This window comes from Erythrolamprus reginae, chromosome 13, assembly GCF_031021105.1.
Source record: "Erythrolamprus reginae isolate rEryReg1 chromosome 13, rEryReg1.hap1, whole genome shotgun sequence".
Classification (NCBI taxonomy): Eukaryota; Metazoa; Chordata; class Lepidosauria; order Squamata; family Dipsadidae; genus Erythrolamprus; species Erythrolamprus reginae.
In genome coordinates, this window is record NC_091962.1 from 6627773 (window position 1) to 6639649 (window position 11877).

The 11877-nt window shown below is 42.8% G+C and overlaps 1 protein-coding gene across 5 annotated transcripts in view; it reads left to right on the top strand.

Annotated features, from left to right (window-relative positions):
• Positions 1–10170, top strand: part of MUS81 (MUS81 structure-specific endonuclease subunit) — a 28688-nt gene extending 18518 nt beyond the window's left edge. For 2 of the 5 annotated variants that reach the window (XM_070766339.1, XM_070766340.1), the window contains exons 13-16: positions 2916–3038; positions 6744–6847; positions 8321–8404; positions 9674–10170. In XM_070766339.1, coding sequence (XP_070622440.1) covers positions 2916–3038; positions 6744–6847; positions 8321–8404; positions 9674–9740 — 378 coding nt within the window. In that variant the 3' untranslated portion in view covers positions 9741–10170. Of the gene's footprint in view, positions 1–2915; positions 3039–6743; positions 6848–8320; positions 8405–9096; positions 9296–9372; positions 9495–9673 lie in introns of those variants that run through there. The other 3 variants (XM_070766337.1, XM_070766338.1, XM_070766341.1) reach the window with 2 other exon arrangements.
• The last annotated feature ends 1707 nt before the right edge of the window (positions 10171–11877 follow it).

Genomic DNA, 11877 nt, shown 5'->3' on the forward strand with positions numbered 1-11877 from the left:
CTTCTACTTTGGGCATGAAACCTTTCCAGTTTTTTAATCACTTCTTTTTCAGTGCCATTGTAATTTCAAATGGTCACTAAATAGAAGTGTTGTAACTCAAGGACAATGGTCTGGTTTTTTGAGCGAAGCCCATTTCTACAGATTTCTTGTAAAACTATGACGGGAAAATAAAAAAACGAGGGTTTGCTAATATTAAATTAAATTGATTGAAACAATATTTTAAAATATGAGATCATTTGAACAGAAAGTAATAAGGATAGAATAAAGTACAGGATAGAATATGGGATAGAATAGAGAATAGAAATAAGAATAGAATAGAATTCAGAGTAGGAGATAGAGAATAGAGAAGAGAATGAATAGAATAGAATAAGGAATAGAATAGAATAGGGAATAGAGAATAGAAATAAGAATAAGAATAGAATAGAATAGGAGATAGAGAATAGAGAACAGAACAGAATTATTAGAAGAGAGTAGAGAAGAAGAGAAGAGAATTCAGAATAGAATTCAGGATAGGAGATAGAGATCCAAGAACAGAACGGAATAATTAGAATAGAATAGAAAAGAATGGAATAGAAATGTATAGAATAGAGTAGCGCAGAATGAAATGAAATGGAATGGAATATAATAGGATTCTGAATAGAACAGAACAGAATAACAGAATGGAATAAAATGACTATATCCTCTTGTATCATTAAATTGATTTTATGTTTAAGTTTTTCTTTTTCTTGACCTCTGACCTATGTTGTTCTGTGGATCGTTTTGTAGTTTAATTTCAAGTTTTTTAAATTTGTTCTTGTAGTCCTTGTAGTTTTTGATTTTTATTTCTATTTTTCCTACTTGCGTAAGAAATTGTTAGACCCCCTAATATAAGCCTCAGTAGTATCCCAGACGTTTTGTAAAGTAGTGTCCTTGTTCCAATGGTCTTTTAGGAAGAATGTCAGTTCTTTCGTCGTGTATTTTATATACTGTATTCCTTATCCTTTATTACATGCTTGTCTTTAAATTGCTTGTTTGCATTGTCCATCGTTTATGTGCTTGTTCGTTTGTATTGTCTATTGTTTATATGTAAATAAAAACTTTTTTTTAAAAAAAGAGTGGAATAAAATGGAATGGAATGGAATAGCATTCAGAATAGAATAGAATAGAATAGGTCGGAAGGGACCTTGGAGATCTTCTAGTCCAATCCTCTGCTCAAGCAGGAGACTCTATACTTATACAGTGATACCTTGTCTTACAAACTTAATTGGTTCCAGAACGAGGTTCTTAAGGTGAAAAGTTTGTAAGACAAAACAATGTTTCCCATAGGAATCAATGGAAAAGCGATTAATGCGTGCAAGCCCAAAATTCACCCCTTTTGCCAGCCGAAGCGCCCGTTTTTGCACTGTTGGGATTCTCCTGAGGCTCCCCTCCATGGGAAACCCCACCTCCAGACCTCTGTGTTTTTGCAATGCTGCGATTTCACTGAGGCTCCCCTCGCTGGGAAACCCCACCTCCGGACTTCCGTTGCCAGCGAAGTGCCCGTTTTTGCGCTGTTGGGATTCCCCTGCTGGGATTCCCTTGCAGCATCACAAAAACACGGAAGTCTGGAGGTGGGGTTTCCCGTGGAGGGGAGCCTCAGGGGAATCCCAGCAGCGCAAAAACGGGTGCTTCGCTGGCAACGGAAGTCCGGAGGCGGGGCATCCCAGCGGCAGCGGTGGGTTTGTAAGGTGAAAATAGTTTGTAAGAAGAGGCAAAAAAAATCTTAAACCCCAGGTTTGTATCTCGAAAAGTTTGTATGACGAGGTGGTTTGTAAGACGAGGTATCACTGTACTTAATTCTAAACCTAAACCTATACTATATTTTATTTTCTCTCCCCCCCCCCCCCGTTTCAATTATCAATTGCTTTTAATATAAATGCAAAATTCAGAGAAAAGAGGAGGAGGGGAGAGAGCACTGAAGTTCAGCTATTTCTCTGTATAAATCAATTTATTTATTTATTTATTTACTTACTTACTTACTTACTTACTTACTTACTTACTTACTTACTTACTTACTTATTTACTTATTTACTTATTTATTGGATTTGTATGCCGCCCCTCTCCGTGGACTCGGGGCGGCTAACAACAGTGATAAAAACAGCATGTAACAATCCAATACTAAAACAACTAAAAAACCCTTATTATAAAACCAGACGTACATACAGACCTACCATGCAGAAATTGTAAAGGCCTAGGGGGAAAGAATATCTCAGTTCCCCCATGCCTGACGGCAGAGGTGGGTTTTAAGGAGCTTACGAAAGGCGAGGAGGGTGGGGGCAATTCTGATCTCTGGGGTGAGTTGGTTCCAGAGGGCCGGGGCCGCCACAGAGAAGGCTCTTCCCCTGGGTCCCGCCAAACGACATTGTTTAGTCGACAGGACCCGGAGAAGGCCCACTTTGTGGGACCTAATCGGTCGCTGGAATTCGTGCGGCAGAACGCGGTCCCGGAGATAATCTGGTCCGGTGCCATGAAGGGCTTTATAGGTCATAACCAACACTTTGAATTGTGACCGGAAGCTGATCGGCAACCAATGCAGACTGCGGAGTGTTGGTGTGACATGGGCATATTTAGGGAAGCCCATGATTGCTCTCGCAGCTGCATTCTGCACGATCTGAATATTTCAATAAATCAATATTTTGCAACCGCTATAAGACCACACGTTTTAAGACTTTCAAATTCAAGAATTCCCAACTAGGCTGCTTTAAGGCGTGTGGATTTCAACTCCCAGAATTCCCCTTGGGGAGGGGGAGACAAATAAGGCATAAGACAAGGACCAATTGTAAGTCAGCCGTAAAGACTGCTTGTAAACATGCAGAGCAATGGTGGAGAAAAAGACAAGTTTAAAGATAGGAATTTCTCTCTTAAGAATTATTATTTTTCCTATTTTTCCCCTGTAGGACAAAATGCTTTTGAGCTGCACCAAGGAGGAGCTGGAGGACGAGCGCCCCCTGCAGCCCAGGGAAGGTACCTGCAGGCTTCTGACATTTGCTGAATTTAACGAAGGAGCTATAAAGAACAAGGTGAGAATAGGTGAAATTATAACGACGGGCAGGACCTCAATATTTATTTATTTATTTATTTATTTATTAGATTTGTATGCCGCCCCTCTCCGCAGACTCGGGGCAGCTAACAACAGTAAAAAGACAATATCAACAAATCTAATATTAAAAGTAATTTTAAAAAACCCGATTTAACGAACCAATCATACATACAGACATACCATGCATACATTTTATAAGCCTAAGGGGAAGGGAATATCTCAATTCCCCCATGCCTGACGACAGAGGTGGGTTTTAAGAAGCTTACGAAAGGCAAGGAGGATGGGGGCAACTCTGATGTCCGTGGGGAGTTGGTTCCAGAGGGTCGGGGCCGCCACAGAGAAGGCTCTTCCCCTGGGTCCCGCCAAATGGCAATGTTTAGTCGACGGGACCCGGAGAAGGCCCACTCTGTGGGACCTAATTGGTCGCTGGGATTCGTGCGGCGGAAGGCGGTGCCGGAGAGATACTACTAAGGCTTATATTAGGGGTCTAACAATTTCTTACCCAAGTAGGACAAATAGAAATAAAAATATGCTTTCCATGTGCAAAAGCCAAGATTAAACAGAAAAATACAGATTATCCTCAATTTGCGGCCATTCATTGAGTGACTAGCCCTTCAGTGACCGTTTGAAGTTAACAACGGGGCTGAAAAAAATTGATTTATGACCCTTTTTTTTTCAAAACCTTACGATTGTTTCCTGCTCCTGTGATCACTTGATCAAAATTCCATCGCTTGGCAACTGACTCGCCTTTATGACGGTCGCAGTGTTATCCTGGGATCCCGGGATCCTGCTTGTTTTATTTTTTATTTTTGGTTACCTTCTGACAAGCAAACACAAAAAATATCAAGGGGATCCACTGAAAATCAGCATAATTAGGTCCCACAAAGTGGGCCTTCTCCTGGTCCCGTCGACCAAACAATGTCATTTGGCGGGTCCCAGGGGAAGAGCCTTCTCTGTGGCGGCCCCGACCCTCTGGAACCAACTCCCCCACGGACATCAGAGTTGCCCCCACCATCCTTGCCTTTCGCAAACTCCTTAAGATCCACCTCTGTCATCAGGCATGAGGGAATTGAAATATCTTCCCCAGGCCTATACTGTTTATGTATGGTATGTTGTGTGAATGTTTTTAAATTATGAGTTTTTAGCTTTCTAATTATTGAATTTGTATTTTACACTGTTTTTCTGTTGCTGTTGTGAGCCGCCCCGAGTCTGTGGAGAGGGGCGGCCTACAAATTTAATGAACAAACAAACAAATAAACAAACAAATAAATAAACAAATAATAGTTTTGTCAGGGTTCCAAATAGCATCAGAAATTAAATCAGTGTCCGAGGCAAACCCATTTATTAGCAGAGCCATGTTGGCACATATGGGAGAAACCCTAATCTAAAGTTACAGAGGTTTCTCCACCCAGTTTAAAGTTCATTTCCCTTGTTCTCACACGCACAAGTTCATCACGTTGACCCGTCTCCTTCATGCCAACGTGTCCGTTACTCCCACCAGCTTCCGGGCAGGTGTCGAACAAAGGATGACCTTGACAATCTAGAAGGAATTTGCTACGGCTACATCTCTACTTTCCTCATGCAACAGCCCCTCCCAGGTTCCCTATAAGCGAGATAGATATTTGTTAAGCGAATTTTGCTCCGTTTTTACGACTTTTCTTCTCACCGTTGTTAAATTAATAACACGGTCATTAAGTGAATCCGGCTACCCCTTTGAGTGTTTGTCAGGGGATCACTTGCCAAACGTCTGAATTTTGATCACACGACTGTGAAGCAACGGTCGTACGTGTGAAAATTGGTCACAGGTCACTTTTCTCAGAGCTGTTATAACTCCGAACGGTCACCAAATGAACTGTTGTAAGTCAAGGGCTGCCCCTAGACTGACCCTGGAGAATTTTTGTGTCTGAAAGGATGGGTTTATTACACATTAGCCCTAGCTTTCCGTAAATCCTGACCATGATTTGTTTGCAAACCACAGTCTTGCAGCTCATTGTGGTTTGTTAGCCCGGGAATCTTAGTCAAAACAAACAAAGTTAGGTCAGAACCTGAGCTATGAATAGCAAAAGTGCAAATAGCAAAGCCGATTCTCTATCTGCTTTTTTCCAGTCTGCAAACCTAGTGAGTAACAAACCTAGACAGAAATTTTCAACTTTTCCAGGATGCTTATTATTTACGGTATATTTATTTTGTTTTCTTTCATTTGGTCAGGCCTGATGGCCTGGCTAAGCCCTTGCTTGGACTTTATTCTTTGGAAATATTTTTAAATTGGGTTTGTCATTGCCTCCTTCCTGGGGCTATGAGAACGTGGCTGGCTCGAAGCCCCGAAGGCAGGATTTGAATTCAGGGTCTCCCAGTTTTTCACGAAGAGCCGAGGTGGCGCAGTGGGTCGAGCGCAGTACTGCAGGCCACTAAAGCTGACCGCTAGATCTGTAGGCCAGCGGTTCAAATCTCATCACCGGCTCTAGGTTGACTTAACCTTCCATCCTTCCGAGATGGGTCAAATGAAGACCCAGATTGTGGGGGGCAAATACACTGGCTCTGTTAAAAGGGGCAATTGCTAACATGTTGTAAGCCGCCCTGAGTTTAAGGAGAAAGGACAGCATTAAAAAAAATCAAATAAATAAAACAAAATAAATAAATAAATAAATGTGAATTTAGTCCAGATATTTAACCAAAAAGCAAAGGTAGGGAAGGTTTGCCTATTTGCCGATGACTCTAAAGTGTGCAATAGGGTTGATATTCCTGGAGGGGTCTGTAATATGGTAAATGATTTAGCTTTACTAGATAAATGGTCAAAGCAATGGAAACTGCAGTTTAATGTTTCCAAATGTAAAATAATGCACTTGGGGGAAAGGAATCCTCAATCTGAGTATTGCATTGGCAGTTCTGTGTTAGCAAAAACTTCAGAAGAGAAGGATTTAGGGGGAGTGATTTCTGACAGTCTCAAAATGGGTGAGCAGTGTGGTCGGGCAGTAGGAAAAGCAAGTAGGATGCTTGCCTGCATAGCTAAAGGTATAACAAGCAGGAAGAGGGAGATTGTGATCCCCTTATATAGAGAGCTGGTGAGACCACATTTGGAGTACTGTGTCCAGTTCTGGAGACCTCACCTACAAAAAGATATTGACAAAATTGAACGGGTCCAAAGACGGGCTACAAGAATGGTGGAAGGTCTTAAGCATAAAACGTATCAGGAAAGACTTAAATGAACTCAATCTGTATAGTCTGGAGGACAGAAGGAAAAGGGGGGACATGATTGAAACATTTAAATATGTTAAAGGGTTAAATAAGGTTCAGGAGGGAAGTGTTTTTAATAGGAAAGTGAACACAAGAACAAGGGGACACAATCTGAAGTTAGTTGTGGGAAAGATCAAAAGCAACGTGAGAAAATATTATTTCACTGAAAGAGTAGTAGATCCTTGGAACAAACTCCCAGCAGACGTGGTTGGTAAATCCACAGTAACTGAATTTAAACATGCCTGGGATAAACATATATCCATTGTAAGATAAAATACAGGAAATAGTATAAGGGCAGACTAGATGGACCATGAGGTCTTTTTCTGCCATCAGACTTCTATGTTTCTATGAGAAGAAGATTCCCTCTTCCTGAACCGGGTTGCGAGCTGCGTTCGCCACAATCGGCCAACCGGCTTCCTTTTAAACTCCATTTTTGCTTCTATTTCCCCAGGCACAGACGGTGTACGAAGTCTTTGCGCGGCAATTGATGCAGATCAGCGGGCTCAGCGGAGAAAAGGCGGCTGCCATTTTGGAAAAATACAAAACGCCCGACAGGTATGTTAGTTCCGTTAACCGGGATTGCGCATAATGTGAGAACTAAACTAACACCTACAGTTTTCCACACTCCAGGGAACAGCGAAAAGAGCTCGGCTGTCCACAATCACCTCCTAAGGCTGTTTATTTTAAAATAAATTTTATTTATTTTAATAATAACAGATACATGTTACCTAAAGCACCCAACGTCATTCTTTCAGAATGAGGGTGTACTTTTTAATATTATTTTAAGCCAAGAACATCACCATATTTACAAATTATAGAGTTATTCCAGTTTATTCTTTATAATCTCGAATTCTACTAACCATAAAACTTCTAACCCTGTCCCATCTTCCCATCAGTTCTTTCACTTTATTTTCATTAATCGTATTCATCTTTGTATCCGTAATTTCAAAGTGAATGTTTTCCACCATGTACTGGTACCAGTTTTGTATTGTCCATTTTGTTCCATCCTTCCAACCTAAAACAATTACAGGAGGGAGGGAGGGAGGAAAGGGAAGGAAGGAAGGAAAATAGCAATACTTTACAGTACTTTATAGCCCTCTCTAAGAGGTTTAGAGTCAGCCTCTTGCCCTTAACAATCTGGGGCCTCATTTGACCCACCTTGGAAGGATGGATAGATGGATGGATGGAAGGAAGGAAGGAAGGAAGGGAAAAAAATAGCAATAGACATATACCACTTTACAGTACTTTATAGCCCTCTCTAAGCGGTTTACAGAGTCAGCCTCTTGCCCCTAACAATCTGGGGCCTCATTTGACCCACCTTGGAAGGATGGATAGATGGATGGATGGAAGGAAGGAAGGAAGGAAGGGAAAAAAATAGCAATAGACATATACCACTTTACAGTACTTTATAGCCCTCTCTAAGCGGTTTACAGAGTCAGCCTCTTGCCCCTAACAATCTGGGGCCTCATTTGACCCACCTTGGAAGGATGGATGGAAGGAAGGAAGGAAGGAAGGAAGGAAGGAAGGAAGGAAGGAAGGAAGGAAGGAAGGAAGGAAAAAATATGTATACCACTTTACAGTACTTTATAGCCCTCTCTAAGCGGTTTACAGAGTCAGCCTCTTGCCCCCCAAAATCTGGGTCCTCCTTTGACCCACCTCGGAAGGATGGATGGAAGGAAGGAAGGAAGGAAGGAAGGAAGGAAGGAAGGAAAAATATCAATAGACTTATATACCACTTTACAGTACTTTATAGCCCTCTCTAAGCGGTTTAGAGTCAGCCTCTTGCCCCCAACAATCTGGGGCCTCATTTGACCCACCTTGGAAGGATGGAAGGTTGAGTCAACCTTGAGCTGAACAACTGAACAACAGCTAGCAGTTTAGCTGTAGTAGCCGGCAGGGCTGTGCTCTAACCACTACGCCACCCCATCTCATCATGTATGATGAAATAAGGGAGGGATTCCTCCCCCCGGCCCTTTGGCATGTCGACGTTGGGGGTTGATGACCTTTCCTATCATTCTTCATTCCTAGCTTGATGAAAGCTTATGCCGCGTGTCCGGATGCAAAAAGCCAAGAGCATCTACTGAGTAGCATCAAGTGTGGCCAGCTGCAGAGGTGAGGATTCGAACTCGTGGTCTTTCTTCCCTTCTCCCCTTCTCCTCTTTATACAAGCTCCTTCAGCCCCCCCTCCCCTAAATAGGGGTAATCTGCAACCAGTGAGTGGTGGTCACTTACTTTCTCTACGGGTTTGCAATAGGAGGACATAGCACCCGCAGGTCGCTACTGTCCGAACTGGGTGAATATTTATTTATTTTATTTATTTATTCGGGGTGGAAAAGGTGCGTCATATACTGTACTCCAAAAAATACGATATGTGCCAGTTTGCTAACCCTCCAAAATGTGGATCGTGTGACTTCGGGTTTTTCAGCCAAACCACGCCTGCGGTTTGCATAACGACTTCCACATTTGCTTAACAACCGCCACAAAAAACCCCTCAGTCCTAAAATCGGGTCGCTTAGGTGACACAATTTAACGACCACAATGCATAAGCTCCCATCGCGGTTCCAAATCCAGGACTACCAGTCAACCGATGGGGGATTGTTAAAGTTAACACCTAGTCACGGCTGAATTGTGAATTGACTTGGTATGTGTGTGTGTTGGATTCGATAGTCCGCTAGGGTTTTATAATGGGCTTTTTATTGTTTTTTTATTATTTAGAAACATAGAAACATACAAGTCTGACGGCAGAAAAAGACCTCCTGGTCCATCTAGTCTGCCCTTATACTATTTCCTGTATTTTATCTTAGGATGGATCTGTGTTTATCCCAGGCATGTTTAAATTCAGTGACTGTGGATTTACTAACCATGTCTGCTGGAGGTTTGTTCCAAGGATCTACTACTCTTTCAGTAAAATAATATTTTCTCATGTTGCTTTTGATCTTTCCCCCAACTAACTTCAGATTGTGTCCCCTTGTCCTTGTGTTCACTTTCCTATTAAAAACACTTCCCTCCTGGACCTTATTTAACCCTTTAATATATTTAAATGTTTCGATCATGTCCCCCCTTTTCCTTCTGTCCTCCAGACTATACAGATTGAGTCCATGAAGTCTTTCCTGATACGTTTTATGCTTAAGACCTTCCACCATTCTTGTAGCCCGTTTATATTTATATTTGACTTTTGCATCACTGGATTGCATTTATTGTGGTAAGCCCTGACTGCCATGGGATTGGGCGGCATTGAAGTCAAATGAATAAAAAAGAGAGTTAATTAATTAATTAAATTAATTCAAGAGAGTTGTGTGATTGAATGAATAAACAAACAAACAGATTATGCTCGGAGTTTTAAGAACAATCCCTGCCTGTCTTTTTTCCCCCCCCCTACAGAAACCTGGGTCCTTCTCTTAGCAAGACCTTGGCTCAATTGTACTGCACGCCTGGACCGCTGCCTTGAACATCGACAGGTTGTTGTGACAAGTGTGCAGTTGGCTCTGTGTGTTTGTGAGAAAGAGATAAAATAATGACGTTTCCTGGGCTGCCGATGAAGAAAGTCACCCGCAATTCCTCCCCGTTTTGTAAACCAGGAGAGGAGCGTGCATCAAGTCACGTAGGCAAGGGTTGTGGTGGTTTTTTTTTTGCCAGATTGCAGTTTCTTGCACAACCTGGAAGAGTTGTGCCTGCACTCAATCACGCACACACATATACACTTTCCCCAGCAAAGGGTTTGGACACATGCCCGTCATTGTCAGTTCCCTTCAAGTAGTTCAATCCTGCCTAACTTGGTTTTGTTTGACTGAAAAGAGCCTAAGGAATGTATTTACCTCTGATGTTAAAATCACAATTGTCCTGGTACTCCAATAAAGTTTCTGGTGGTTTTTTAAAAAGAGTTCTCACTTTTCTGCCTGCCATCCTCCCCCTCTTTCCTTCCTCCCTCTCTCCCCCTTCCTTAATAATGTCTCCTTCCTTCCTTTCCTGCTTTACTTCCCACAAATTCCTTCCTTTCCTTCTCACAAATATCTTCCTTCCTTCTTCACTCTTTCTCTTCCTTTCTTCCCTCCCTCTCCCTTCCCACAATTTCTCCTTCTTTCCTTCCTTCTCCTTTCCTTCCCACAAAAACCTTCTTTCCTTCCTCCCCCCATTCCTCCTTTTCTCTTCCTTTCTTCCCAGTCTCCTGCCTTCCTCCCTTCCTCCCCATTTCTCCTTCCTTCCTTCTCTTCCTTCCCTTCCCACAAATACCTTCTTTCCTTCCTCCCCCATCCCTCCCTTTTTCTTCCTTTCTTCCCAGTCTCCTGCCTTCCTCCCTTCCTCCCAATTTCTTCTTCCTTCTCTTCCTTTCCTTCCCACAAATACCTTCTTTCCTCCATCCCTCCCTTTCTCTGCCTTTCTTCCCAGTCTTCTGCCTTCCTTCCTTCCCAGAATTTCTCCTTCCTTCTTTCTCCTCCTTTCCTTCACACAAATAACTTCCTTCCTTCCTGGCTCCCTTTCTCTTCCTTTCTTCCCACAATGTCTCCTCCCTCCCTCCCTCCCTCTCCCCTCCCACAATTTCTCCTTCCTTCCTTCCTTCTCCTTTCCTTCCCACATATATCTCCCTTCCTTTTTCCTCCCTCGCTCCCTTCTCTTCCTTTCTTCCCACAATTTCTCCTTCCTTCCTTCTCCTCCTTTCCTTCCCACAAATATCTTCCTTCCTTCCTCGCTCCCTCCCTCTCCCCTCCCACAATTTCTCCTTTCTTCCTTCCTTCTCCTTTCCTTCCCACATATATCTTCCTTCCTTTCTTCCTCCCTCGCTCCCTTCTCTTCCTTTCTTCCTACCATGTCTCCTTCCTTCCTTCCCTCCTTCTTTCCTTCCCACAAATATCTTCCTCCCTTTCTTCCCACAGTGTCTCCTTCCTTCTTTCCCTCCCTTCCTCCCTTCCCACAAAGTCTCCCTCCCTCCCAATTGCAGATATTTTGGTCCTAAATTGAGGATGACCTCTGCAGGGAAAGAGAATTCCTGGCATAACCCAGATGGGCCCTTTTCCTACAGTGTGCTCAACCATCATGGGTGAAGTCAGTCAACCTAGGCTTTCTTTCAGGGATATAAATGCTACCGGTTTGGGACGGTTCAGTGTTTTAGGATCTCCAGTAATATTCAGATCGAGTCCTTTGTCTCCTTGATGCTTTCAAATATTACAGGTGGGAAGAAGAGCAAAAATAAAACAGCTCCCAATCCTTCGTTAGCCCCGTGACCACTGGAAGAATTTAGACTATCCAAAAGGCAAATATTATTATTATTTATTTAATTGCTAACATCTGTTTTTAGTCATGATGCTCTAATTCCACCCAGGACTTTCCATACTTGGGGAGAGAAGAAAATAAATTGAGGCTCCAAGGCTATTTTGAGTTCACCTCTTAAAAGTTGACTCCTGAGCCCTCATCGATTCCAAAATAGCAGGCCAGGAATCTATGAAGTCAGGTTAACAGAGTTGGAAGGGACCTCGCAGGTCATCTAGTCCAACCCCTTGCCCAAGAGCACCAGTGATGGTGAATTTATGGCACAGGTGGCACGCGAGCCGTTGCCCTAGCTCAGGGGTAGGCAAAGTTGGGTCTTCTAT